We start from the raw sequence: 27048 nt of genomic DNA on the forward strand, positions 1-27048 counted from the left end.
GGAACTCTGTGCCTACACATAACCCTAAGTAAGCACGGACAACGCAATGCTAGACCTTAATCACGCTCAGGTACGGAGTACAACATCCAGTTCCCATTAAAACAATCTCCGTCATTCCACCACCAAGGCAGCAATAACAGCAGCACCAACACTTGACCCATCAACCGCGGGAACAATCCTCACCGGCTCAGGCAGATCCCCCCTCCAGCCAAATATCTCCCGTAATGCCCCCAGCACCCTCTGAGGAAAGTCCGGGTATTTATTGAAGACCGATCCATCAACAGCAACATGGCACCGTTCCAACGACCGCTTCTTCATGATTGCCGCAATGCCGCAGGCGTAGAGTCTTGCAGATCGCTCGGCTATGAGCTGCGCTAGGGCTTTGCAGAATTCCACCTCTGGGAGGGTTGGTGTGATGGAGAGTTCTTCTTCGAATAAGTTCCTGCTGATTTGCAGGTCTGGGCTCTCATCGTTCTCAAGCCGGGATAGGAATGAGCTATCGATGGAGTATGGTTCGGCTAGACGTGCTACTTCCTGACCATGGAAGAGGAGCTCTTTGCTCTTGTATAGATCAAGCAGAATATGTCGAAAGATCTCGCCTAGGTACAGGCCCGCAACCATCTTCTCATACCGCTGCTCTCCAGGACGTGGTGATTCCCGATCAATCTGGATATCGTAATCTGTAAACGGGAGGACTCTGGTGCTGTTGTCAAACGCGCCGTACTCGCAGTTGATGGATATGAGAGCATCATCTGGGAACCTGTGGTCTGCTAGCTTTGGGATCTGGGAACAGCGCTCCATATATGCGGCGTTGCTGCCTGTGCCAAAGATGCTGCCGATTTCGGTTTCGGCATCGACGTAGCGCGAGGCCATTAGTGTGCCCACTGTGTCGTTGACGAGGGCGACTATTCGGACTGGGAGGTCCTAACAGTGTGAGTTAGACAGGTAACCGTCACTCTGAAGAGGGGATACTAACCCTCTCGTCTAGTACTTTCTGCAGCTGCGAGACAACATCATGCCCTTCAACCCCGCTGATATTGAACCCCTTTGTCCAGGTCTGAAGGATGCCATCTGTAATAGAAGTCTGCGTGACGGGGTAAGAGAATGTAAAAGCGAGAGGGATAGTCGCCAACTCCTCCTTCGAGATGCCATGTTTGTCGATGAAATTCTGTAGGTTGTCGGCGACGTAATGCCACAGTTGCTCTGCAGTCCCATTCTTCAACCCCGTTGTTATTTTGCTCTCTGTTGCAACGACGTCGAATTTACCGCTACCATGCAGGGTGACTTGGCAGACGCGAAAGTTCGTGCCGCCCATGTCCATGGTCAGATAGCGTCCTTTCTCGGTACCGCTCGGGAGTTTTGTCGCCCAGGTTGGGTTCATTGGCTGTGGAGGGAGATCTTATCAATGAAACTGTAGAATGCTTAGGGGGCTGGGTATACATACAATATCTCCTTTCTCGTTACTGAGCCCTGCGAAGAGGTTAGATCGCGGCTGAAACGGTAAGGGTCAAGGCCTCTCACCAACTTCCAATTCATGGGCAAATCCATCAGATATTGTTCTCAGCTGGGTAGAATCTACCCCGAGGAGAGCTTTTAGTCTCTCATGCTCAGCCTGTAGAGGCGTGGAGCCGCCTTGGGAAGCTGGAGATCTACAGTTAGGGCTGACTTTCCCATACAGTTAGAGGCTGGGCGCACATACCATCCGTTGTAAACATAGTGTCTAGTTGTTGTACTAACCAATGTGTAGTATATACATGATCTATAGGGAATATAAGCGCTTAAGCGGTTCCATGTTGACTTATACTTAGCCATAGAAACGAAGCTTGGTAGATGCGGTGAGAATGATGTCACACATCACCACCGACATTCCTTGGACAAACTGGCGCCAACGAAGATTCTCGATAAGTCCAGCTTTCATGCTTCTGTCAGAACATGCTCAGAATAGCATCATGCCCGTCAACCAAGAAGGCTGCAGAATCAGCATTGTTGTGCTTTAATTGCAAAGAAAGATTTTCAATAGCCTATTCATGTTGATCTTACTGTCATCGGACACAGGTCCACCGTCCAAGGCATTCTGCACCAGCTATTCACAACCCCTGCGCCATGGCCAACAGAGTTTCCTGCATCTGACTCGCTTCGGCAATCTTAGCCGCCTCCATGCCCTGTCTGAAGAGTTCTACGTAGTCTCACCCCTGACAAACCGGTACCTATCTCCGGGACAAATGATACACCACCCTGGCCTTTCCTATTGCTAACAGTTCCAGAGCACAGAATCGTACGATTCAGTTGGAGATACTTGCTAAATGCCTGCCGCGTTGCCGTCTTGCCGTGCGTGATTTTGTAGCCCTTGCCTTCCGTCTCGCCACGCTATTATCCAAGGAAATAGAGTAGTGATGCTTGGCGAATGCCAATTCGCCATGTTTAAGCTGCCATTTGTAGCTGGGGCCGCCAGGGACCTAGCGCCGTGCCGGCCCTTTGAGGTTTCCTTGGCCTGTCAACGGTTGTCGGTCGTAGAACGAGATGCTATGCTGTAGGGAATATGGACTCCATGGGGCGTGTCCTGTCATGTCAATCAAGCTACGCTAGCTATTCTTACCATTACTGGGGTATACTTCGGACATATATGATGCACAGGACTCTGGATGAGAAGCTTTATGCCCAGGACGCACCACCCACTCCGGCAGGATGTACCTGCCCATAGAATGTAGCAAGTGGATCTTATCAGATGACCGAGTGATTATCAGATCAAAAGTGGTGAATCCCTGGTGAGGAACCATTGGCCAGGACTCTCAACCTTAGATTGCGACTCCACCGCAACCAGGACCTCCGGCCATCACCCTCCCAATCATCACCACTCCGTCTCTGCCGATCTCCAACTCTGGCTGGCAGGGTCTCACTTGAGTCCGTCTATGCAATGCATGATGGGCTGAGAATCCTGCACCTTGCCACCAGCTACTACCCGGCGTCTTAAACTAGGGCTTAGACTAGCATATAGTACAATGCAGAGTTTTCACCATTGAGAGGTGAAAAGGCGCCCATCGCACCCTGTTTCCAGACTTGCTGATCAGTCATTCTCTGTCTTGTCTTGTCTTGCCTTGTCTCAACAAGAACCACCTGGGGACTGCTGCCCCTGCGAGTAAGATTCTTAAATCAACTTCACTCGACACCAAGCACCATGGATCCCCAGCACGAGAAACAGACCACCGGCATCCAGCCACCCCCAGTCATCGAAGACAACAAAGGCCCTCACTCCCAAGAAGACGCCATCACCCCCGAGAAAACCACCTTCCGCTCCGTCAACCCCTCCCAAGCCCACCAACTGCAGCAGCACGGCGTCAGCCGCATCGAGGCCTTCTCCCGCCTCTTCCACCGCACCCACCCCGTCGCCCTGACCCTGTACGTCTGCATCCTCGCCGTCAGCGTCTCCTTCTCCCTCGACCAGTCCACCACCTCCTCCTACGACGTCTACGCCACCGCCGCCTTCAATCGCCAATCCTACATCGGCACCATCGCGATCGTAGAAAGCATCCTGATCGCCGTCTCGAAGCCCTTCATCGCGAAACTGTGCGACGTCTTCTCCCGCCAGACAGCATACATCTACATTCTTGTTTCGTATGTCATCGGGTATATCGTCGTTGCATCCGCGCCGAACGCCGCGGCGCTGTGTGTCGGTCGTGTCCTCAGTGCAACCGGTCAGGCGGGGTTAGATCTCGCAACGGATATCATCGTCGGTGATCTAACGCCGCTGCAATGGCGCGGGTTCGTCAGCGCCATGACCTCCTTCCCGTACCTGTTTCTCCCCTTCGTCGGGTCCAAGATCCAGGCGAGTGTTTGTGCAGATGATATCAATAGCTGCTGGCGGTGGGGGTATGGGATGTTCTGTATTATTGCGCCGGTGCTGGTCGCGCCGATTATTGCGACGCTGTACTATGCTGACTATAAGGCGAAGGAGGCGGGTGAGTTGTCGTTTGCGGCGGGGAGGCTGGAGACGCAGCGGGCAGTTGATGCGGGGACGATGCAGGTGCAGCGGTCCAGTCTTGGAGATCGGTTGACCACGTTTAAAGATTTGCTGGTACAGATTGATATTATCGGGTTGTTGTTGCTGGCGCTGTCGTTTGCGCTGATTCTGATTCCGTTCAGCCTGGTTAAGGATGCGAAGGGCGGGTGGAGTAACCCGTCTATGATCGCGATGATTGTCTGCGGGTTTGTGATTCTGGTTGGGTTCATCGTGTGGGAGATCTTCTTCTCCTCGTTTCCGATCTTGAATCGGCGGGTCTGGAATAACAAGACGTTCATCTGCGCTGTGATCATTGATATCTTCTATATGGTTTCCGGGAACGTCAGGTCGATCTACTACACCACCTGGGTGTTTGTGATCAAACCCTGGAGCCAGTACGACTGGGGCAACTTTGGCGCGATTTCGACTGTCGCGCTGACGTTCTTTGGACTGGCGGCTGGGCTGTATCATCGTGTGTTCCACCGGTACAAAGTGCTTCAGATCTTCGGGCTCTCGCTCCGCCTCATCGCATTGGGGATCACGTACTGGGCTGTTGGGGAGAACGCGACCACCGCGGCGCTGGTGATGTCTCAGCTGCTGAATGCGTGGGGTGGTGCGTGCTCGGTCGTGGGAACGAGAGTTGCGTCGCAGGCGTCGGTGCCGCATCAGGATCTGGCCGCTATCATCTCGCAGCTGTCGCTGTGGACGAAGCTGGGGTCATCGGTGGGCTCGGCGATCGCCTCGCACATGTATACGAGTAAGTACATGGGCCATCTGCTTGCGGAGGGATTGTCGGAGGAAGATGCGGCGACTTTCTATGGGAGTAGTACCAGTGCAAGGAATCAGTTTGCTTGGGGCACTCCGGAGAGAGAGGCCGGTATCCGCGCTTTTACGAACACTGTGAAGCCAATGTTTTTGGCTGGCTTGTGTTTGAGTGTGATTCCGTTGATTGCCGGTCTACTCATGCCGAATTACTATCTCGGAAAGACACAGAATGTTGTGGATGGGACGACGAACGGAGGGGTTGTTGTTGAGGAAGGCAGAGTTGAGCACGGGGATAATGGTGAAGCTGCAAAGGAGAAGTCATTCCTGAAGAGAATTTGGGCTGGTGTCAAGAACTGAATTCGTGCGATAGAATGGATGTTAGGGCTGTCCTTGAGTAGGCTAGCTAGTGTATATTTTCGCCCTTTATTGTGGGATACTCATACATCTCAAACCTCATAAACTCCGCTCCATCTCTGCATCACTGTTTCTGTTTCCCTTCTTGCCCCTCGTTTTCCCCTGGCAGAAACTTCGCCTTCAGTTTGTCCACCGTGAGCAGCGCAAAGCCCGCTACCGTCCCAGCCCGCGAAATCTCCGGCAATGAAACATCAATCATCATCTTGCGCCTCACCCAGTTCCGAATCTCAATCGACATCAGGGAATCAATCGCATAATTTGCAATCTGCTCGTCGCTCATCTCCTGGTCCGCCGATACATACGAGGTAATCAGCTTGCCGACCTCTCTAGTCACTCGAGGCAGGGTCTCCGGCGCGTTCAAAATTTGAGGGTCGGCTTCAACTTCCCCAATAAAAGCTCTAAGAGAGTCGTAGTTCTCAGACTGCGGCTCTTCGCCGGTCTGAGTTTCCCAATTCTCGTATCCTGCGAATCGCGCATCGGGGCCGCGCCAGAGTGCAACTCCATTGGAGTCTCGCAGTGGCTTAGTGGATGACATGCCGACTGCAAAAACGCAAGATGTTTTCTCAGGAAGAACACTCTGTAGCGGAGGCTGACTGGGCAACTCGGTCAACAGAGCTTGGAGTGCATCAAGCAGCTCAGCCTCCGAAATGAGACGATTGCCCAACGCACGAAGTTGTTGGAGCAGCTGTGTATCGCCAGCGACCGTGCCAACCTCGTCAACAACTCCGAGATTTAGGACAGAGGCAGGAAGTCCTCTGTCACGCCTGTATTGGACAAATGCATCGAGAAACGCGTTGGCAGAGGCGTAGTTGGTTTGCCCGGCGTTTCCAGCAACCGAACAGAGGGAGCTGACGACGACGAAGAAATCTAGCGGGGAGTGTTCCAGCGCAGAATGTAGAGTCCAAGTTCCATGCACCTTGGATTCAAAGGGAACTCTCCACTCTTCGTGGGTCATCTCAAAGTAACGTTGGTCCTATGGACGGTTGTAAGCAGAATTCCACATATCTAATAGTGTGGGAATGTACCTTGAGCACCATCGACAGATTGATCACTCCATGAACGGGCGCGTGGCTACTCGAAATTGCCCGTTGTACATCTGCGGCATTACTGACACTACCAGCAACAGTTGTAGTATTGCATCCAAGAGCCTCAAGTTCGTGCAAAAACTCTTGATGCTCATGTGATTGTCCAGCAGAGCGCGAAAGAAAGATAAATTGCTTAGCGCCCTGCTCGACCATCCACCTAGAGACAGCCTGACCGATTCCACCCAAGCCACCAATCAGAAGGTACGATGCGTCGGATCTGAATCGTATAGGCCTTCGTGATGTCTCATTCGGAAGACATGAAGAAGACTCTGGCATCTTGAGTATAATCTTACCCATATGGACTCCCTTTTGCATGTACCGAAACGCTTCGAGCGCATCTGCTGCATTAAACAATTTGATGGGGCGGATGGGCCGGATTTGACCCGACTCAAGTAGCTTGAAATAGTCTCTAGCGAGCCTGGCGTGGATGTCAGCGCAATACTTGTGACAAGCCAGAGATGGTCATACTCAAGCAGGCGTGAGGGTCGGCATTTGGTGAAAGCGTCAAGATCAACACCGAAAAAGGCCCGGTTTGCCATGAAAGCATCCATACTGAGCATACCATGGCCTAGGAAGTCTCTCTTTCCGAGCTCAAACATCTTACCTCCTGCAGCAACGCACTTCCACGAGGCGTGGAGGAGTTCCCCAGCCAGAGAGTTCAACACAACATCCACCCCTTTCCCGTTGGTAGCCTGCATCAGATCTGACAGAAACGAATCGTCTCTTGAGTTGAAGATGTGGTCAGGTGAAATATTATAGGTATCCTGGAGATACTGAGACTTCCCTATGTTTCCAACCGTCACGAAGATCTTGACGAGTGTCAGTAGCCGAAACACATAACCGACTTGAGCCTCACCTCAGCCTTCTTCATCTGGCACACCTGTATTGCAGCCTGTCCGACACCGCCGGCAGCGGAATGTATTAGGACGGACTGAGGATGTTAGCCAGAGATATAACTGATAACGGCCACAACGTACCTGGCCTTCCTCTAACCGTCCCAAGTGCACGAGAGAATAGAGCACAGTAGAGAAAGCGACACCCATACTAGCAGCGTCTTCGAGCGACAACCAGTCCGGAATCTTAACACACCAGGACTCCGCAAGGCATACTTGCGTTTGCATGGAGCCAGGAGCAGTGATAAGTACATGATCTCCTGCCTCCAGGGTCGTCACTTCCCGTCCAACCTGTCGAACAACCCCTGTGCTCTCCATACCTAGGTCGTTCACAAACCCGAAAAGGCCCATTGAAACCATTATATCCTGGCGAGTTAGACAACTTTATGGCACCTGGGCCTGGGCTTGGTACATACCTTAAAATTCAACGCGGAATACTTGACATCCACAAGGACTTCATCACTCTTGGGCAGGGCGACGTCGACGGGAACCCACTCCATCGAGTCCAGAATTCCACAGGTCTTGACGAGAAGCTTTCTGGGGGTGTTATCCGAGAGCCTAGGAGATCCACTGAAGAGACTCTCCCATTTGAAGCGACCGGTAAGCACGTTCCCATCGTGTATGACATACTCCATGTCCGGGTATTCCATAGCTTGGACCTGGCTGACAAGCTTTTCAAAGACTCTAGCCACAACAGTGGCTGTAGTTAGATTGAGTTGGTCAAGCTCAATTGTGGCCAGCTGAATGGCCAGCTCTTTTCTCAATGCGCGTGCTATTCCCAAGGCCAGTCCAAACCACGGGTCCTTGCATTGAGTCTGGGTAGACTGAGTAATCCAGATCACGGGAATGGACTGATACGCTTCGAAATGGCGTTTCAAGTGATGGAAATCATTCTGAGACATCTCCTTCAGGAAGGGTGTTTCAAGGTCCAAGAGGAAGATCACGCTTGTGGCCGTAGATGGAGTAGATTCAAACTCAGCCCACCTCAAAGTATGACCCGAAGTCTCTAACTGTCGGGATAGTTCACTTGCCCAGTCTGGAATAGTATGCTGATACACCAAGGTAACTTCCTGCTTTTCGCAAGGGGGGGCTGGATTAGTTGACAGCATGTGTGCATTAAAGCGGGCATCTTCTGGGTCGTCAAAACATAGTGCATCGATACCACTGAACCCTGCTTGTCGCAATTCTAGTTCCCATCTGGCGGTAGAGATGTAAGGTTTCTCTACGCGCCCGTCGTCTTTTCCTATCCACCAACCGGGAAGACACCCCTGTTTGGCTGTTATGATGTGTTTCGATAGGAGGTTCGGACAGGTTCAGGTCTTACCATCATGTAGTCAATTGCCGGTATGGCTAGATGAGCGTGAGTAGCTAGAGCATATAATGGTTGGGACATGCGTCGTACCTGGGTCCAATTCTAAGAGAAGCAACCGCCCGCCAGTAGTGAGAAGCTGGCGGACATGGCGCAGTGTCGCACTAATGCTTGGTGTGGCATGCAGCACCTTCAGTAATGATTAGTCCCCCCTTTTAAATGACACTTATGACAGGAGATACTCACGTTGGCAGCGATGATGAGGTCGAAAGTGCCATGTTCGAATCCCTGGGTACTGGGTTCTTTGCTGATGTCTAACACCGCGTAATCCAGCCTCCCGTAATGTTTGAGCTTCTCCTTCGCTGGATCAAAGAAGGCAGGGGACAGATCTGTGAAAAGATAGCTCTCAAACGTGGCTATACCCTCGGGTGTCTGCAAAAAGTTGAGCGCTGCGGCAGTCGCGGCTCCAGTCCCAGCACCAATCTCGAGGATTCTCATTCGCGGATTAGCGTGCGTGAGATTGGAAAGGACAGTCTTCCACGGGGTATAGTCGCAGTAGACAGAGTAGAACTCTTCTAGAGCATTGTTATCCATAAGCACCTCCAGTGGTGATTTTGTGCCTTCAATCATTGGCGTTGTATGCTGCATAACTGCCCGTGCCAGAGCCCCCAGACTGGCCCTCCCTTGCCACTCGGCTTTCGCGCCCTCCACCTTCACTGTGTTGTCGAAGAAGGCAAATCTCTCTTTTGTGGTCAGACATATCTGCTTCTTGCCTTCATTGGAGAGCCCGTGTGTTCCTTGCTGAATCTCGTTAAGATTGCGCAGCAGCCAATCTTGATATCTCCCCAGAGAATCATTGGCGGGTTGAATATTTTGAGCTTGGAGTGCAGACTCGACAATGCATACAGCTGCCAAGTCTTTCATGCATTGAAGATTTCGCCCAGCGGCATGATATGGTAACAATTGCTCTGACGGGATGAAGTCGATATCGGGCTTCCAGTTGAGGCGAGATAGCAGTGGCACTTGTGCATCGGAGGTACCAGCTTGCTCGTCGAGGACAAAACACGATCCACCGGACAGCGAAAATCCAACAAAGCCGGCGACTAGTGCCATTATATTAGCAGAATAGATGCTGCTTGAAGTCTTCTGCACAGTCGCTTTAACTGACAAGGGTCCTTCGCTTTTCCCAACGTAGATGTCTTGGAAGTGCGAAGGAATGGCCAGCCGCTTTCCCTCATACCCACGCGCCGAATAGGCCGCAACACTCATCAGCTGTAGACACTGATCAATCGCGATTGGATGCATAGCGTAATGGCTTTCATGCAATGTCAGGTCATCATGCACCTTGCCCGTAGCAAGGTTAGTATTTGGATTGGTCATAATATCTTCTAATCCTCGGAATCGAGGCCCATAGGCTAGCCCTTTGCCTGCGAGCAAGCGATACCATGGCTCCGACTGAATCTTTCGAATTGCCGGCTGGAGTACTTGCGATGAGACCCGTTTGTCAGGACATGCTCGTGCTTCTCCTTGACAATGCTTCGTCCACTCCTTTCCGTCGAAAGCGGTAATCGTGAATTCATACCAGTCGGAGTCTTGCAGATCGGTTAGTCTGAGAGGCTTGAGGCTGGTTATAAGCTCGACACTATGACCGTCAAGTAGGAATAGAGGTGTCTTTAGGAGGAGATTACGAATAGTGTAATTCTCAGTCCCAGTCTGTTGATAGATCGCTTCGCCTACCACGGCAATATAACCTGCTCCAGGAAAGACAATGTTCTTGAGCAGTACATGTTCAGCTAACCAAGGGGTTTTTTCCAGTTCAAGAAGGTTGCGCCACACTGGCTCTCGGTCGCTAGAGCCGAGGACCCTGGAACCAAGAAGCTCATGATGAGGAAACTTTCGTAGCCTCCAGGTTTGAGAGAGTCGGCTTTCTTCCCAGAACCTCGCTCCGTGACTCCAAGGGTACGACGGGAGGTCGGTTAAGACTTTTCCGCGCTGTATCACGCTGTCGATTTGTACTGGGATACCAAGCGTCCACAAATGACCTAGCGTTGTTAAAATACACTCAGCTTGATCTTGGTTGCGGACGAGTGTAGGAACATATGCATGACTTTTGTTATCTTCACTGTGCATAATTTGGCGAATCGGTCCAGCGAGGGCAGAATGCGGCCCGATCTCAATAACAAGCTGATTTGGACGAGCACAGACCAGAGATCTCATTGCATCGGAGAACAGGACAGGTGACTCAAGGTTATGACGCCAGTAAGACGCATTGAGAAGAGTCGGATCCTCGATGACTTTTCCATATACCGTAGAGTAGAGCGGCGTCATGTACTCCGAGACTCGCATGTATGGTGAAATAGCCTTCTCATACTGGTCGCCCAATGTTCTCACGTGGTCTAAAGAATAATTAGGTTACTTTTGTAGTTGAAGGAAAACACACACGTACCTGAATGATAGGCCGTATCGACCCGGAGACGTCGACAGAAGACATCTGGTAGAGAGTATTGTATCTCTTGAATCAGAGTCTCGACGGCGTCAACTTCACCAGAAACGGTTGAGCTCTGCGGGCTGTTATGACAGGCTACGACAACGCCTTTCCGTAAGAAAGGCTGTAATTCCTTCGATCCTAAACCGACGGCGGCCATTGCACCTCCTTTGCTGCCTTTCGCAACCTGGCCACGGTAATAGGCAGTGATAATTGCAGTATCTAATGAAATCGCCTTTGCGGCATAAGCGGCGCAAATCTCCCCACTTGAATGTCCGACAACAGAAGTTGGATGAACATCCCAGCTTGTGAGAATGTTCACGAGTCCGATCTGGATTGCTGTACAAAGAGTCTGTGATATTTCGGCGTTGTCAATCCGGGAGGCTGAATCGTCCTTGAGAAGTTCGTCTGACAGCCTGTTAGCAAAGCGAAATCATCAATCAACAGCCGATCGTTTTATCTTACCTTCAATGAGCCAATCGGGACCTGGTTTCAGGCCCTGCAGAACTCTATCCATTTGACGGATACCCTCCTTGAATACTGGAAGGCTATGGAATAGCTCTTTGCCCATACCAGCCCACTGCGCCCCTTGGCCGTTGAAGACAAATGTAACTGATGGAGAGGAAGCTGGGCGATTAACAACTCGTGTAGTTGGTGTGTTCCCATCTGATTTAAGCACAAGAACGCCTTTGTAAGGTAGATGTCTGCGCCTTAGAGCGAGAGTATAGGCTAGGTCATTGACTCTGTCAGGGTTCTCAGTGACGTAGGTCTCTGTCTCTGCCATGCGCTTCTCGAGCGACGTTGCACTAGACGCCGAAACTAATAAAAGGTTTGCACTGATATTCTGTTGGGATCCGTGGACCGGGCTTGATGGTGGACAGTGGAGAGTTGCCGAATCCAGAATAACCTAGATCATCAGGAACGGTGGTCTGAAAGGCTACAGGGACTTACGTGGGCGTTTGCACCGCCGATGCCGAAGCAATTCACGCTGACTCGACGCTCCTTGTTGACCGGCCATGGCTGTAGATCAACGGGTACAACCAACTTTGCGGTTTCAAATGGGACTACAGTCGTGATTCAACATTATTATAGATTAACGAGGGGCGAGCCAACTTACTTTGAGGGTTTGGTTTATGGAAGTGAGCATTAGGAAGTATCATGTTCTTTTCAAGAGACAAGACAGCTTTGATGATACTCGTCAGCCCTGACGCTCCCTCGGAGTGCCCTACGTTAGGCTTAACCTATGCGACGTTAGCTGATTTGGCATGTAAAAGACGGATCAGGACATACCGCGCCGATAAATACACCTCTTGCCTGGAACAGATCGGCCACAACCGAAGTCTCTGCCAGGTCCCCAATAGTCGTTCCTGTACCATGACATTCGAAAAAAGCAGTTTCGGTTATATCTTCGATGCCGGCTCGCTTGTATGCATGGCGAATTAGTTGTTTCTGGGTCTTCGATCCTGGTGTCGTAATTCCCGGCGTTCTGCCATCGCAATTTGTTGCTGTTGACCGAATGACCGCCCGTATAGGGTCTCCGTCGGCCAACGCTTGGTCGAGAGGTTTTAGATAGACAGCATTGATTGCTTCTCCTCGACCGTAACCATTTGCAGCTGCGTCGAACGTCTTGCAGACCCCGTCAGGTGCCAGAACCATATTATCGGACATTGTGGTAGTCATGGTTGGAGATAGAATTAAATTAGAGCCCGCCACAATGGCTGATGAACAGTCTCCTGTTTGTATCGCCTGGCATGCTTCATGGAATCCGACTAGCGACGAAGAGCAACCGGTCTGGAAGGTCATGCTGCGTACATGAATAGAAGATTAGCCATGACTGTTGGTTCTCAGTGTGTCAGAACCTACCTCGGACCCGTAAGATCATACTCATACGAGATACGATTAGATAAAGCGAAGTTTCCTGTTCCAAGAACATGAAATCGGTCGATTTGCTGTGTATCCTTAGAGGATATGTCGAGCCAGTCCTCCCCAAAGACACCGACATAGCACCCGATATCGCTGCCCTGCCAGTGCTGTTGACCAGCACTTTCCATGCATTCCCAGACCACCTCAAGCAACAATCTCTGCTGGGGATCCAACCTCGATGCCTCGAAGTTGCTTATTCCGAAAAACGGAGCATCAAACTCCGCCGGATCCTCCTGGAGGAAGTATCCTTTAGTGGTTCTCACGGAATGTCGCTTCGAATCACTGTAAAAGCTATCGACATTGTATCGAGACTCGGGCACGCGACATAAGCCGTCTCTTTTCTCCGCCAGCATGTCCCAAAATGCTTTCTCTGTTCTCACTCCACCGGGTAGCCTCATCGCCATTCCCACGATGGCAATCGGTTTGTACACTCCATGGCTCAGGGTATTATCGTTAATGCTGGTCGTAGATGAGGTGGGGGTATTGCATTCGCAGCTTGGGCTTGAGGAGGATGTCTCTGGACTGCTGCTTGTGTTGCGAGCCTAGTAACGATGTCGTTAGTGAAGTGGTCGGCTTAGTAGACGCGACATGGAAAGAGGGCAAGCCTCGACGTACCGCATGGCTCTGTAGGTAGTCCACAGCAGCTGAGACTCCGTCTTTTTGTGTGGTTGAAGACATTGTGGATCAATGTCCTCTGCTCCCTGGCTGAGGATGAAGAGCTGGTTGTAGCCCAGCCGATGGATGAGCTAATTGTGCGCGTAATATAGATGCTCTCTCACCGTTCATTCGTTGGGTGTATTCTTCGACAATTGGTTTTAGCAGAGCAATGGTGCCTCGACAAAGACACAACGGGGTGTTAAAGGATGGGAAATGGGGACTTGGACAGGGATGGATGGGACCTCACCTTAGGTTCCTGCCTGCATTGACTGTCCCGTGATAGATCAATCGCTTTTGCCTTTCTTCTGCCTCAATCTATTCCCTGCTCCTGCTCCTGCCCCTGCCCCTTACCATACCCCCGCAGATCGTCGCTCTGCCTTGCCTTTAACTAATCAGAAAACCCTTAAATGGTCGCTCATGGTTCGACTCACTGTTGCACAATCCACACCATCGCGCCGCAATGCATTTCACTACGGACTTCCTCAGAACCACCTGGGCTGAGATCACACACGAATACCATCCCACGACAATCGAGTTTCTTGGAACGTTGTGTGTCCAGGTAACCGCATTCTGGATCCCCTCGTCGATATTCACAGTCCTCGATCTACTCAGCCCACCCCAGCTCACCTCGTACAAGATTCAGCAACTCCACAAACAACCACCCCCCAACGCCATCCGAAAAGCCTTCTTCAACTCTCTCCAAACACAAACTCTCTCAACAATTGTCCACATAGCCCAACTATCACTCCTTCTCATGTTTACACCCCACACCTCAGTCTACAAAATTACCCCAGCCCTTCCATCGCCATCTGAGATCCTCCTTCACGTCGCCCTCTGCGTCCTCCTCCGCGAAATCATCTTCTATTACGGCCACCGCGCTCTCCACCACCCGCTTCTCTATCGTTACATCCACAAAACCCACCACGAATTCACCACGCCCATAGCGTTAGCCGCGCAATACTGCCACCCGATCGAACACGTTATTTGCAATATTGCGCCGCTCTCGCTTCCGGCTAGAGTGATTGGCGTGCATATCGTCACATTCTGGCTGTTTATCGCTGGGAGCTTGATACAGGCCGTCATAGCGCATTGCGGGTATCGCGCCCCGGCGCTGTTCGGGTGGAAGCCTGAAGTACATGATCTGCATCATGAGTTATTTACGGTGAATTATGGAATAATCGGCTTGTGGGATCGAATCCATGGGACCAGGGCGACTGAGAGGCGGAGGACGATGAATAGGAAACAGAAGGAATCGTCAGAGTAAGCAATATGCGGGCTACAGATTCCTTCACTCATAATCTGAATGCCTGATTAGACGAGTTTTAGTACTTGCTTTTTCGTTTTCTGTAGACTACGAAGGCTGAATGTGCAGTCATTTTGCGCAGCGGATGTGATAGGTTTGGTATGCACAGTGCAGGGATGATATGTACGGTCTCACCCGAAAATTGAGAGGGGAAATGCAACAGGAATGCAGCACCTCAATAGCGCGAAGCCCCAGTCGATCACCAGACAATAACAGCCGATCATGGAGAACAAACCTCAGCTAAGCCTCGACTCAGCTGGCCCGTCAACATTTGATAGATCTCAGCGCGCCTTCTCGACTCTGAACCTGCCCGCTCACTCCCAAGCCGTTCAAAAAGACTCAACAATGCGTCTCAACACCTTTATCGCACCGCTTGCGATTGTAGCAACCTTACCCCTCGTCACTCTCGCCGCAGATGCCCGAACAATCATCTCTAGTCTAGAAGGTCTCGGCACGCAGGTGCAGCGCACCCGCAACGCACTGGACGACTACGACGGCGGTGTCTTCACAACACTTCCACTAGCGGGTGAAATCTACCGCGTCATACAAGCGAGCAACACCGCCCGAAAGAGCTTCGATGACGCGAGCCCACTTACTTACGATGAAGTGCCCGACGTCCTAGACCGGTATCATACGGTCCGCGCGTCAATCGAGGATGCGTTGAGTGGGGTTGAGAAGAAGGTAAGTACACTCCAGACAGAATAAATCAACAATAAAGCTGATTTGAGCGATCTATAGGTCTCAGTCATCGATTCAACCGGTGTGCGGCTAATGGCCGTTGCGATTCTGCAGAACTTTGCCTCGGAGAGGGCGGCGTTCGAGAAGGCTTCGAAGGCGAAGATCCCGAAGGCAAATCATACGATGATTAATGGGCCGGTTGATAGTCTTGCGAATGAGATACAAGGTACACTGCGGCTGCTTCAGTAGATTGGTTTGAGTCGGGGAAGAAGATGTCGCTTTGGATTTGGATAATAGCATTGGAATCTGCATCTCATGATAATAGTGCTTTCACTGAGTTTCTATGCAGAACCAAATAACAAGAAGTAGTATTGGCAATGCCGCGAGTAAGCTGAACAATTGAACGCGACATCCTTGTGAAGGGCGTGGTCTATTGTATTTGACCTCCCAGTCTTTCCACCGAGGAAACGCAAAGGTGTACATGGCATATATCTGAGAGAATCTGTAAAACGGGTGAGCAATGTGACAAACATCAGTAGAAAGCAAAGTAAGACTCACGGATACACCATGGCGTTCCACCCGTTGTCATCAACATACCAATTCCGACACCCACCAGCCATCCACACACTCCTCCGCGACGCACGCTGGATCCTCGACGTCCAAGATCTGCAAGCCTCCTCCTTGACCTCAATAACTCTGACCTCGCCATCAGTCAAGCGCTTAATGAGCTTCACAATGTAAGAAATAGAGCTTTCGATCCCAATAAGCACGGACGTATGCCCGACGGACGAATTCGGCCCAAACACGAAGAATAGGTTTGGAAACTTGTCCATTGCAACTCCTAGGTAGGCTTGCGCGCCGCCTCTCTGCGCCCAGACATCCTGTAGCGAGACAGCGTCCCGGCCGAAGATCGAGATGTGCTGGAGGAGCGAGGATGTTTTGTATCCGGTTGCTAGGATTATTGCGTCGGCTGCGACACGGGTCTCTTCGCTTCCATCGTCAGATAGAATGACGGCTTCTGGCTCGATTCGCTTGATCTGCGATGTTGTGAGGTTGACTCTTGGGGATCGAAGGCTCTGGAACCATCCAGCGTCCTGGACGAGTCTTTTGCAACCTACTTCGTAGTGGGGGGTTAATGTGCTGTGATAGTGATCTGGCACGTTTCGCCGCATGTATTCAAGGAGAGCTCTCCGCTTGATAGATTGGAAGAGGCGACAGAGCGCATTGTCCTTGAAGATGAGGAAATAGTTTGTCTCGGCGACGGCGAACATGACGAGCCGTACGATTTGGGCTAGGATGGGCAGATGGCGAAGCATCCAGAGGATGTGTTGCTCTTGTATCAGGCTATTTTCTGATAGAGGCCTTGGAGCAACCCATGGGGGCGACTTCATGACCTGCGTAACAGACTTGACACTGATCGAGTCGGATAGTAGTTCAGGGACAAGCTGCGCAGCGCTGCAGCCTGTTCCAATAATGAGAACATCTTTTTCTTTTAGTGATACGTGGTCTTCCCATCTTGCTGTGTGTAGAATTGTCCCTTTGAATGTTTGGGCTCCTGGGATGCCATCAAGTGCTGATTCCTTTGGCTCATTGAATTTCCCGGCTGCGCTTATGACAGCCCTGCTTCTGATGGTAGAGCTGTGTCTTTCCCCGTTCGCGTGGTGCTCCACGATGCTGGCCTGCCATAGCTTATTACCCTCATCCCATCTGAGCTGATTTACCAGGGTATTGAACTGGATTCTCTCCCTGACACGAAAGGTCTCACACATCCGGCAAAAGTACTGGAGAATCTCAATCCCTGAAGGATTCAACGACGACCAATTCCCATTTGGCGAGAAGGAGTAAGAGTAAAGAGGAGCAGGGCTGTACTGCACTTAGTTGTCGAATAGTTCGTACTGTGATTGGCGGTACGTACACATCGCAAGCAACGCCAGGATAGCGATGACTCCTCCAGACACCCTGGATAAAGCTACCGGGTCAGAGCACATCAAGCACAGAGCCTGCCGTACTTACACCTAAGTCACTTTGCAACTCAAAAACACGAAGCCTACAGCCATTGATTTTTTTACTCAGTTGGCATGCGGCTGCGATGCCTGAAATACCTGCTCCGATGATGATAACATCGTAGAGAATGTCCGTTTCGACAGGAAGCCTGGTTTCCTCGTGAAGATGATCGCCAAATGGCATCTTAAGCGACTCGGGGTTCGTAACTAAAAGACGCCGAGAGAGTACAACAGAGGAGCTCTGTTCTTGCGAAGCCCACGATAACTTATGCGGAGCGCCGCTTGTGATCCTTCCTCACACCCCCTGCGTGGCGGAAAACTCCCCACAAAAAGCAAGTAAATTGCGCATCTTGCATGGAATTCATCAAGCCCGAGTAATCGAGCTCGACTCCCACTTCAACCTTCCCATCCCGCTTCCCTTTTGATCTTGTTGCTGATTTCAAATCTCATAGATATGCTGATTCAGCGATTTTGAGTGTTGGTGGTTGAGAAAGCGAAGAAACCGTTGAACAGCCCCCACAAGCCAGGCAGAATGTGGGCCGCACCAACGCCGGCTCACTCTCAGAGGCTTAGGAATCGCCAATCGCGACGACGTTGAGTCAATCCTCAGCTCTGGGTCAGGTAGTTATAGTCCGCAACTGCCCGCCTTAAAAGCCAGAGTATATCGCACGTGAGCGAGGACGGGCACAAATATCATTCCTTCTCTAAATCATCCTCCGTGGTTTGGTGTTTGTTGCGTATCACTGGTTATATATAACTGTCGCTCTCTTCGCCTCCTCAACTCGACTCACACCTTCAAGAACGACCCGAAAAATTGCATAAGAATGGCCGTCGGCGGATGTTTCTGCGGCAAAGTCCGAATCGAAACTACAGGTCAGCCCGTCACAGCAGTCAGTATTAGTTCTTTCCCGTTCGCGGTCAAATTATTTGAATTCAGCTCACCTTGTCCAGGGCCTCTGCCACTGCTTCGACTGCCGCAAACTCACCGGTGGTGTCTTCTCATACAGCTTTGTCTTCAAGCACAGTGACTTTAAGATCACGGGGACTCCAAAGGAGATTGTAAAATCGGCTGATAGCGGAAACACCGTCAAGAATCATTTCTGCCCGGATTGTGGTGTGTAATTCTCATCCTTGCCATCACTGAGAGGACTTGAGTAGATCCTGTTGATGAGAGGATGCGAGGAGCTGATGATATCCCCTTTTAGGAACACCGATTTATGGATTTGCGATTCAAGCTAATGGAGTCCCCGGGGATATTGCGATTGTGCGGGCGGGGATCTTCGATAATCTGGAGGAGTTGAATGCGCGGAGGCCGGTGGCGGAGTTGTATGTGAAGGAGCGGGTGAGCTGGCTGTGTCCTTTGGAAGGGGCGGCACAGGTTGATGGGATGATGGAGTTGTCGTCGAGTTGAGTTTGTTGGGATTCTGATTGTTTATGTTCATGGAGTTGGTTATTGAGTGGGTGTAGTTGAATGGATGCTGTCGCGAGGTTTCGTGGAGTGGTGGTGGCTTTGGGAAAAGTAGTTGTTTTTTCTTGTTCCTAGTGTGAGGCCGAGAAAGGTTCAAGAGTTTGGTAGCTGTACTAAACAGAGCAGAATAAGACACAATTAGCTGAGGTGAGAGTAAACTAGACTTACTGCCTCAAGCTCTTTCACATTTCGAAACCTTTGCTGTCAAGTTGCTATGCGTACAGGGCATCCCTGCTGAACTCATGGCAAGAAGCCCTGTGAGTGTAACAAAGCCACCAATCACCCTTTCCACATAAAATCCTATCGAGGGGGTGGTTTCTCCCCACACCAGCTGGAACCTACAGGACATGACTGACAAGAGATCTCAGAACTAGAAGCAAGATTTATTTTACAGCGAGGATAAGAGTACAATGAATGTGGACTTCTATTCTCTATCTGTTCTAGATACAAAGATCCAAACCCGAGAAGCGTCCTTCCTAGTATTTCCTCCATCAATCTTAACATCGTTGTGATCATCCATCTCGTACCTCATCATTGATTCAACTTCAGTTTCAAAACATTCCATCCCAGTTCCCAATTTCTCACCCGAAGGTCCTTGACAGCAGTGCATCGGACCAAAGATAAAAACACATGGTTCAAATCTTGGCAGCACGACGAACATACCACTCAGCCACCTCATCTGCAACCATGCTCGCCTCTTTGGCCGTAAGATCAACGTGCACAGTGAAGCGGAGGATGGGCATGGTAAGCGTGGTAGCCGGAGCCACAAAGGGAGTAGCGAGGACATCGTTGGTCGAAAGGAATTGATGAAGGCTCGTACTCTGACCTTCGCCCTTCATGGCCAGACTGATAATCGCAGACGGCGCGTTCTTGTTCCCACCCACGACACGAGGAACTTTGTTGAGCTCGCCGCGGAAGAAAGTCGAGATGTTCTGGAGCTGCGCGGCGCGGTCGTCAGCACGTTTGATGACCTCCCAGACAGCGCGGATGCGGACGAAATTGTTGCGGACGAGGCCGGAGGAGAAGATGAACGGGTAAGAGTTCTCTTTCACGTAGGTGGCGTTGTCGGTGAACACGATGCCGGCACGGGTCGCGAAGGCTTTGGCGAGGCTTGCGGTGATGTAGTCGACGTCGTTGACGAGACCTTTGGTATGAACGAGACCGCGGCCTTCAGCGCCGAAGAGACCGAGGGAGTGAGATTCGTCTACAAAAAGGACACAGCCGGTGGCTTTCTTGAGGCGGACAAAGTCCTCGAGAGGGGCAAAGCTGCCGCTGGTGCTGTAGATCGACTCGATGATGATCATGCCGGGGCCGTGCTTCTTGATCTGGGCTTCGCAGTCGGCGACGTTGTTTGCATTGAAGACATGAATCACCACGCGGCGGGCAGCAAGATCATAATAGAAAGAAGCGGGGAGGAGTTGGTCGATATAGACATGCATCCCAGGGCTGCAGACCGCGTGAATGACTCCCACGTTCGCAGCGTATCCGGACTTGGCGAAATAACACTCCTTTTCAAACCATGCACCGACATCCTTCTCTAGGGTGGTCTGGACGTCGTTCTGCGCGAGGAAGACCGAGGCCTTGGAGTTGTTCCTTCTGGCGAAGTTGTTCAACAGGTCCTCCATCTGTTTGACGATGACTTCCTTGTTGTTGACGAGGTTGAGGTAATCGTTGTCAGAACAGGTGATGATGTGATTGTGCTTGCTGGGGGCCAGAACGTTGGAGAGGATACCTTGCTTGCCCGCATTGCGGGTAGCAGAATACCTTTCCACACGCTTGGTGTGTTCGTCGGACATTGTGATGGTGATGTGAGATGCGAGGATATAGAGATTATGATGTGAGATGGGGACGAATAGAGGCTGTGATACACAGAGGCCAAAATATCAGACAAAACAGCTCTCGATAAGAGTGGTGAGAGAAAGGAAGAAGGAAGAGAAAACATTACACACAAGCAGACTTAAATAATGAGGCCCTAGACAGCAGATGCACGAGAATCGCAGGGAAACTCCTTTGGCATTCACACCTCAGTATACTCAGGTGGGGCCCTTTGAGCAAGATGCACTCTGCAATCACCAGATCAGGCCAATGAAGGAGTGCTGAGATTCAGATGAACACGCTTCCATGACATCAACAGGCATTTAGTATTCGAAGATGCTCAGGAGCAAAGTGCAGGATCTTTCTAAGCGAGTGATCCTGGGATTTGAGTGGACAGACCGCTGAGGAGAGTAAGTACCATCCGGCGTGCAAACAGACAAGACCTGCTTAGCAAGCTTCGAAGTGCAACCCAAGCTGTAGTAGCACTATGGGCAGAGAACAGCTATGAGGTTACTCCGTACGCATCCGAGAAGCGTCGGAGTCAAAGCAGAGCAAAATCCAATCTGGCTCTGTAGTTGTAGAATTAGAGGAGTGGTAGAGATATGCCGGCTAGGCAATATGTAGTCTTAGCACTATATTCCGTGGATGCTTAGCGAAATTCTGTGTTTCTATAATGTAGGTTGTGGCCTAATGCACTTTTGGTATTCGTTGGCAGGAATTATGTACTCCATTGGGAGACGCCCCTCGAGGAAACACGCTGCAAAGACCTTGAGAACGTACCAAATGAGCCTACAGGTTGTGATTACAAGAGCACCTAATACACAGCCATCTGGATGAAGCGAGTTGTGCATGATGGCCGTCAATATGTTCGTGAGATTATCTGTCAAGCACATGTCATCGATCGACGCACTGCCAAATAGCTTAATTCCGGTCGGACCCTGCTCAACTGCCTTTACAGTTTGGCCGCCGGCGCCTCCGGCTTGAAGATAGCGTACGCGATAGTATTCTCCGTTGAGTCCAACCTCTCCTGCGTCGTCTCAAACAACCGTGGCAAACCCGTGTTTTCGAAATTCATACCCTTCAGAACCATCTTCGCCAACCCCTCAGCGGCGAGGAATATCTGCGGCATGCCGTGACCGGTGAATCCGCCGATAATCCACTGACTTTCTTCCCCGGGAACGAGTCCAACGTGAGGGAGACCGTCCGATGAATACCCCATGACTGTGTTTACTGTCAGTTCTCGATCCACGATAAGGAGTAAGGGGGATGGAAAACAAGACGTACTCCCCGTCCAAACCCGATCGGTGTACGCATGACTCTGCTCCCATCCAACGAAATGCCTCTGCATATACCCGTCGAAGTACCGTACCGCCGACTCCAGGACACGACTATCGTCGCTGACGTTATACCAGCTATCGGGGTTATCGATGAACGCGGGTCGAGCGCCGCCTACAACAATACTGCCGTCCTTGCGAGGAATCAGATAATCATAGTTCCAGCTATTATGTCGGATCGTGTACGATCTTGTGAGTGTAGGACCGGGGTGATTTGGTGGAGCAACAATTCGAGAACATGTACCGCGGACGGGAACGATGCGGTTCTTATATTGGGGGAGGATGGAGGACGTGTAGCCGTTTGTGGCGACAATGAGCTTTCTGGCTTTGATTGTGCCACGTGCGGTATGTATGGTCCAAGGGTGTGCTGATGAGCTTTCAGTGGATCTGATGATAGAGCGGACGACTGTGTGTGTTTGGAGATTGACGCCCTGTTGAACGGCTTTCTCGAGCAAATGCATGACCAGTTTATACGGCCAGAGATGTCCAGCTGCGTACGTGAAACATGCCTTCGCACCCTTTACCCCAGAGAACTATTTCTCATCAGCAAGCACTCGACTTTCTTTTGAGCCCAATTTGACCTACGGTCTCTGCCTCTTCCGCACCAATATAGCGAGTCCTCTTCGTCGGCTCACACCCACTCGCTACCATGCGATCATACTTCTCCTTCAGACTTCGCGCATGAAGATCATCAGTCTGCACATCCACGGCCTCTGTGACAGATAGATCGCAGTCAATCTTCTCTTTCTCAACAATATTACGAATTGCATCGACATGTTTCGCCTCGAACTCTGCTACCTCAGTCGCAGCATCGATACCATATTCTTCCGCTAGCGTTGCAACGCGGTTATACGGGTCTGGCTTCAGATGGCCACCTGATATATTGTCAGTCAAGAAGCATAACCGGTGTTTCGGGGGTAGAGCTACCGTTTCTGCCCGTCGCTCCTGAACAGGCTTCACGACCTTCCAGAATAACGATCGAAGGACGATTTGAGGGATCTGTTTGCTCAAGGATATGATGCGTGACTGAGACACCTGCATAACCGGCTCCAATTACAACAAGATCGCACTCCTGCGGCAGGGCTTCAGTCGAACGATAGCTATCTAGTCGATGGGGCTCAGTCCTCCAGAACGAGGTTAGTGAATTCGAGGCGAGAGCAGGATTTGACATTGTGAATTGAGGTATGTCTGTGACGAATATGGTCAATGCTTTTTTCTATCGTGATGTCAGCAGGACACCGGATCCTTTAATTCACGATGCTCCTCCCATGTTGGTAACCAGCCGGTCCCGGCGGGGTTGGAGTTGGAGTTGGAGTTGGCCGGGGATGCTGGTCTTGGTTGCCACCTGCACCGGAGATGCCGCCGGGACTGATATGAGTGGACCATTTGATATGCAGTTGGAGATTGAATGATTCGGAGCTCCTGTTATCCAATCCACCCACAGGTAAGGGCGTTATCAGTACTTGAAATGCATAGACACAGATTGCATAGATACCGAAACGATATCTAGTCGCACACGGTCTTGCGTATTCATGGAGTTCAGCTCGAATGCTCTAGATGAGATTCTAAGCTGTTCTTCGTGGGCCCACCAGATATTACCGGATCTATACTAAGCGTTGTGGACAGTCCGCCAAAAATAGAATGTCTAGGCTTCTAGGTCTAGGAATTTCCAAATATACAGTGGAAATGACACAACTTCTTATGTCTCTTCTCTATTAGTACCTTATATTTAGTTTTAAGCCAGCTGCAAGTAAGATGCCATCACGTGAAAGAGAGGGGTAGTAGGTGCTTTCCATGCACGAGGCTGTAAACACACAATCTCAGCCTCATTCTTGATCGAGCAGGCAAACCCACGACATCAATTGACGGCCATGGCTGAAGCCATCGGCATCACAGCCAGTGTAATCGCAATAGTGACTTTGGGGTTTCAAGTCGCCAAAGGACTATATAATGTCGCAGACCAGATCGGTGCCGCAGGCGCAGAAGTCCGCATGTACGCTGGCGAAATCAGTGATTTCGCAAAGCTGCTCAACCATATCCGAACAGACATCCTGACACTGTCGAATGTCCCCTTCAATGCACGAACACTGATAGAAGATGTCACTAGTGTTTGTGACAAAGTTCTGCAGCCATTCAAGCGTCTACAGAGTACCCTGGATGCTTTCGCTACGCGGTTCAAACATGCTCCGGGGAAACTCAGAAACCTTGGAGTTCGTGTTAAATGGGCCTTTTCCAGGAAGAAGGAGTTGTTGTTTTACTTGGGGGCGTTGAGAAGTCAGCACAGGGTTCTTGATACAGCGTTGGCTATTGCGAAATTGCAGATGGGGAAGGATCAACCACCAGACAGCGTCAAGTGGGTTTCTTCTTTAGCACTGTTATCTGATGTACACTCACGGTATTAGCATCTTGCAAGTGTGTCTCGAAAATTCCATGGCCGCCATCAATCTATCGAGGGACGATGGCACTAGCGGCATGATTCTTTCTATCACGCACGCAACTGAACAGTCAGCTGGACTTATTCTTCCTTCCACGAGCCATCCTACGGTTACCTCTGCCAAAGACCCTGGAAGCCCAGCTGGATCTGACACTACCAACGAGCTTCCACCGCAATCTAGCCCCAGTGCTGAAAGTTGGAGCAACCGTGTACTCACCCGCATTGATACCGATGATGACGCGGATGATCTATCTGGTGAAGATGTGCGACTCCTGGAGCAGCAAATAAATCATGATGTCGATCCGGACGGAGGCACCACGGCCCACGAGGTCTGGGCTGAGACACACGTCATCTCACAAAAAGCAAAGCGACTGGCGAGAGAGACGCTCGTAGTAGAGACGCTTACCTCGCAGAAGACACAAGTTATAGGCCTGCCGAAAACAACCTTTACCTTTAACCATAGAGATTACACTGTGGCGTGGATCTGCACCCGACCTCTGGAATATGCAGTTGCGGAGGGCATGTTGGACGAGCAACATCCGGACCTGCCACAAGTAGAAAACGACTCTAACACCTACAGTGTGGGGAAGATTGCACGACACAACGTCGTCCTTGTTTGTATTCCGGCAAAGGCCATGGACACGGGTGTCGCAAGCACTGCCGTGTCCAGTATGCTTCGCAGCTTTCCGAACGTCAAAATCCGGCTCCTAGTTGGTATCGCCGACGGAGTGTCGAACGAGAATTCCGATATACGCCTAGGAGATGTAGTGGTTGGATCCTCAGGAACTTCCAGGGGCGGTCTCATACTCTTTACCGGGAGCGGCGACAGCATCACAGAGACTGGCACACTCGAGACACCCCCCCGGGAGCTCGGAAACGCACTCTCGACCATTCGAGCCCGGCACATACGAAGGGACACTCGAATTCCTCACTACATTGAACAAATGCTAGAGGCCAACCCAGCTATGCGGCCTAGATGCTCCGCGCCCGAAGCTGAGAATGATTTACTCTTCACGTCAGAGTATGAGCATAACACCAAAGGCCATGTGGGCTGTTTCGAGTGCTACCCTGACAGATTGGTACACAGGGCAGGATACAAGGACACACCGTCAGTCCATTATGGTCCTATCGGCTGGACTAGTATGGCTATCAAGAGTGGCCTCGATCGCGACCGCATTGCTCGCTTAAATCCCGTCTGCAGTATTGAGCAGGAAACTATGGGGCTAATCAACTTTTTCCCCTGTGTTATGATAAGGGGAATCTGGAATTATGCAGACTCCCACTGGAACAATACTTTTCAGGGCTATGCAGCGGCAACTGCTGCTGCGTATGCCAAAGAATTACTGGAGATAGTTCAAGTTTCCTAGGCGAAAATGAAGGCATTACCTAAAAGCCTGCCGAATATAGTCTATGGTCTCTCAGGCCGGTCTTTTTATTTAGGCATTGGATAGTCATATAATGATGTATTCTTGTATAACTCACGAAGAAGCCTGGTGCGCAATAATCTTCTCCGCCATCCCCGGCAGGGTGTCATCAATCACATCCATTTCCCCAAACAATTCCGTCAACGGCTCCTTCTCCCAGACTGCCGAGTACGCTCCCTTAAACCTATACCCAGTCAGCAGCAGCTCTCATTATCAGTCTAGAAAACCTACCCAGCCCTCCTGGCAGCCGAAACATCCCACATATGCCCCGCCGCAAACCACGGCACTCTCCCCTGCTCATCCCCCTCAACCAACTGCTTCAGCAACGGTTTATAAGCCTCCGGATCAGGCTTCCCAACACCCAAATCATCGCAACTGAGCAGATTCACCGCCGGCATACTAACCCCCTCCCGCTCAAAATACCCGCCCACCCTTTTCAAATCCCCCGCTGTGAAACACCAAACCGTAAACCCTGCATCTCGCAATTTCTGAATACACTCCTTTGCACCAGGTCTGAGTTTCAGACCAGCATATTTATCCATAATCGCCTCGAGATCTTGTTCCGACGCAAAGGAGCGCGGCGACGAGATGCCTGAGAAGTGCAGCATTCGGTAGAAGAGCGCGCGAAAGACGGTGGCGAAGGGCTTGTAGGCGTTGGACATGCTGAGATAGGTGTATTCGCGCTCGGCGACTTCGATCCAGGCGTAGCCGAGGAGAGAGGGCTTGATTCCTTCGCTGCGCAAGCGGTCGCCGAGCTGGGTGTCGATTGCGTTGAATAACTCGTCGTAGCCGATCAGGGTGCCGACGACGTCGAAGACGACGTTTTTGGAGGACATGATGTTGTTTGTTTTGGTTTGTAGGTAGAGAGGGGAGGATGATAAGAAGTGGGAATTGTATTGAGGGGTGGTGATAACTTCAGTCTTATCTGGGAGGGATATACCCCGCTTATCAATGCCGGCGGGAGGGATGCAGATCTGTTGGAGATGCCGCCGGATGTGAGGGACGTCGTATCGACGTGTGCCTAGAGAATCCTCCTTGGCTGATAACGCTTGGCCGCTTGG

General features: G+C 51.0%; 10 protein-coding genes across 10 annotated transcripts; 4 read left to right on the forward strand and 6 right to left on the reverse strand.

Annotated features, from left to right (window-relative positions):
* Positions 1 to 111: 111 nt before the first annotated feature.
* On the reverse strand, positions 112 to 2550 carry BJY04DRAFT_211065 (putative hexokinase; the record flags this gene model as incomplete). The annotated part of the gene is made up of 6 exons (XM_073714353.1): positions 112 to 924; positions 977 to 1384; positions 1445 to 1470; positions 1522 to 1641; positions 2457 to 2485; positions 2546 to 2550. The coding sequence occupies 6 exons, from the start codon at positions 2548 to 2550 to the stop codon at positions 112 to 114; spliced, it is 1401 nt and encodes a 466-aa protein (XP_073565542.1).
* A 464-nt stretch (positions 2551 to 3014) lies between these two features.
* BJY04DRAFT_201253 (putative major facilitator) lies at positions 3015 to 5214 on the forward strand. Its single transcript, XM_073713043.1, has one exon. The coding sequence runs from the start codon at positions 3176 to 3178 to the stop codon at positions 5117 to 5119; it is 1944 nt and encodes a 647-aa protein (XP_073565543.1). The 5' UTR covers positions 3015 to 3175; the 3' UTR covers positions 5120 to 5214.
* A 26-nt stretch (positions 5215 to 5240) lies between these two features.
* BJY04DRAFT_223720 (putative polyketide synthase) lies at positions 5241 to 13549 on the reverse strand (the record flags this gene model as incomplete). Its single annotated transcript, XM_073717770.1, has 16 exons — positions 5241 to 6149; positions 6202 to 6679; positions 6730 to 7070; positions 7118 to 7192; positions 7239 to 7520; positions 7571 to 8422; positions 8479 to 8504; positions 8557 to 8653; positions 8710 to 10859; positions 10910 to 11356; positions 11414 to 11855; positions 11900 to 12012; positions 12066 to 12189; positions 12239 to 12752; positions 12812 to 13413; positions 13487 to 13549. 16 exons carry the CDS (start codon positions 13547 to 13549, stop codon positions 5241 to 5243), a joined length of 7515 nt encoding a protein of 2504 aa, XP_073565544.1.
* A 358-nt stretch (positions 13550 to 13907) lies between these two features.
* Positions 13908 to 15038, forward strand: BJY04DRAFT_232194 (sterol desaturase family protein). The gene has a single exon (XM_073719704.1). It carries the CDS (start codon positions 13989 to 13991, stop codon positions 14790 to 14792), a length of 804 nt encoding a protein of 267 aa, XP_073565545.1. The 5' UTR covers positions 13908 to 13988; the 3' UTR covers positions 14793 to 15038.
* A 1025-nt stretch (positions 15039 to 16063) lies between these two features.
* On the reverse strand, positions 16064 to 17696 carry BJY04DRAFT_223723 (flavin-containing monooxygenase; the record flags this gene model as incomplete). Its single annotated transcript, XM_073717771.1, has 3 exons — positions 16064 to 17372; positions 17425 to 17468; positions 17523 to 17696. The coding sequence occupies 3 exons, from the start codon at positions 17694 to 17696 to the stop codon at positions 16064 to 16066; spliced, it is 1527 nt and encodes a 508-aa protein (XP_073565546.1).
* A 408-nt stretch (positions 17697 to 18104) lies between these two features.
* BJY04DRAFT_201260 (GFA family protein) lies at positions 18105 to 19125 on the forward strand. Its single transcript, XM_073713044.1, has 3 exons — positions 18105 to 18402; positions 18464 to 18626; positions 18718 to 19125. Exons 1-3 carry the CDS (start codon positions 18337 to 18339, stop codon positions 18921 to 18923), a joined length of 435 nt encoding a protein of 144 aa, XP_073565547.1. The 5' UTR covers positions 18105 to 18336; the 3' UTR covers positions 18924 to 19125.
* A 490-nt stretch (positions 19126 to 19615) lies between these two features.
* BJY04DRAFT_232199 (pyridoxal phosphate-dependent transferase) lies at positions 19616 to 20782 on the reverse strand (the record flags this gene model as incomplete). Its single annotated transcript, XM_073719705.1, has 1 exon — positions 19616 to 20782. The coding sequence occupies exon 1, from the start codon at positions 20774 to 20776 to the stop codon at positions 19616 to 19618; it is 1161 nt and encodes a 386-aa protein (XP_073565548.1). The 5' UTR covers positions 20777 to 20782.
* Positions 20783 to 21688: 906 nt separating this feature from the next.
* On the reverse strand, positions 21689 to 23603 carry BJY04DRAFT_201262 (NAD(P)/FAD-dependent oxidoreductase). Its single transcript, XM_073713045.1, has 4 exons — positions 23057 to 23603; positions 22715 to 23004; positions 22080 to 22662; positions 21689 to 22016 (listed from the first exon to the last, which is right to left on the reverse strand). The coding sequence occupies exons 1-4, from the start codon at positions 23298 to 23300 to the stop codon at positions 21748 to 21750; spliced, it is 1386 nt and encodes a 461-aa protein (XP_073565549.1). The 5' UTR covers positions 23301 to 23603; the 3' UTR covers positions 21689 to 21747.
* A 397-nt stretch (positions 23604 to 24000) lies between these two features.
* BJY04DRAFT_223727 (nucleoside phosphorylase domain-containing protein) lies at positions 24001 to 25930 on the forward strand (the record flags this gene model as incomplete). Its single annotated transcript, XM_073717772.1, has 2 exons — positions 24001 to 24482; positions 24532 to 25930. The coding sequence occupies 2 exons, from the start codon at positions 24001 to 24003 to the stop codon at positions 25928 to 25930; spliced, it is 1881 nt and encodes a 626-aa protein (XP_073565550.1).
* A 111-nt stretch (positions 25931 to 26041) lies between these two features.
* BJY04DRAFT_223728 (HAD-like domain-containing protein) lies at positions 26042 to 26823 on the reverse strand (the record flags this gene model as incomplete). The annotated part of the gene is made up of 2 exons (XM_073717773.1): positions 26042 to 26171; positions 26219 to 26823. The coding sequence occupies 2 exons, from the start codon at positions 26821 to 26823 to the stop codon at positions 26042 to 26044; spliced, it is 735 nt and encodes a 244-aa protein (XP_073565551.1).
* Positions 26824 to 27048: the final 225 nt, after the last annotated feature.

Source organism: Aspergillus karnatakaensis (genome assembly GCF_047715665.1).
Source record: "Aspergillus karnatakaensis strain CBS 102800 unplaced genomic scaffold BJY04scaffold_77, whole genome shotgun sequence".
NCBI classification, from domain to species: domain Eukaryota; kingdom Fungi; phylum Ascomycota; class Eurotiomycetes; order Eurotiales; family Aspergillaceae; genus Aspergillus; species Aspergillus karnatakaensis.

Coding starts and splice junctions, on each gene's coding strand:
- BJY04DRAFT_201253 (XM_073713043.1), top strand. CDS start 3,176: ATGGATCCCCAGCACGAGAAACAGACCACCGGCATCCAGCCACCCCCA.
- BJY04DRAFT_232194 (XM_073719704.1), top strand. CDS start 13,989: ATGCATTTCACTACGGACTTCCTCAGAACCACCTGGGCTGAGATCACA.
- BJY04DRAFT_201260 (XM_073713044.1), top strand. CDS start 18,337: ATGGCCGTCGGCGGATGTTTCTGCGGCAAAGTCCGAATCGAAACTACA. Junction 18,403..18,463: donor CAGGTCAGCCCGTCACAGCA/GTCAGTATTAGT, acceptor CACCTTGTCCAG/GGCCTCTGCCACTGCTTCGA. Junction 18,627..18,717: donor TCATTTCTGCCCGGATTGTG/GTGTGTAATTCT, acceptor ATCCCCTTTTAG/GAACACCGATTTATGGATTT.
- BJY04DRAFT_201262 (XM_073713045.1), bottom strand. CDS start 23,300: ATGTCAAATCCTGCTCTCGCCTCGAATTCACTAACCTCGTTCTGGAGG. Junction 23,005..23,056: donor AGGAGCGACGGGCAGAAACG/GTAGCTCTACCC, acceptor ACAATATATCAG/GTGGCCATCTGAAGCCAGAC. Junction 22,663..22,714: donor GTGCGGAAGAGGCAGAGACC/GTAGGTCAAATT, acceptor GATGAGAAATAG/TTCTCTGGGGTAAAGGGTGC.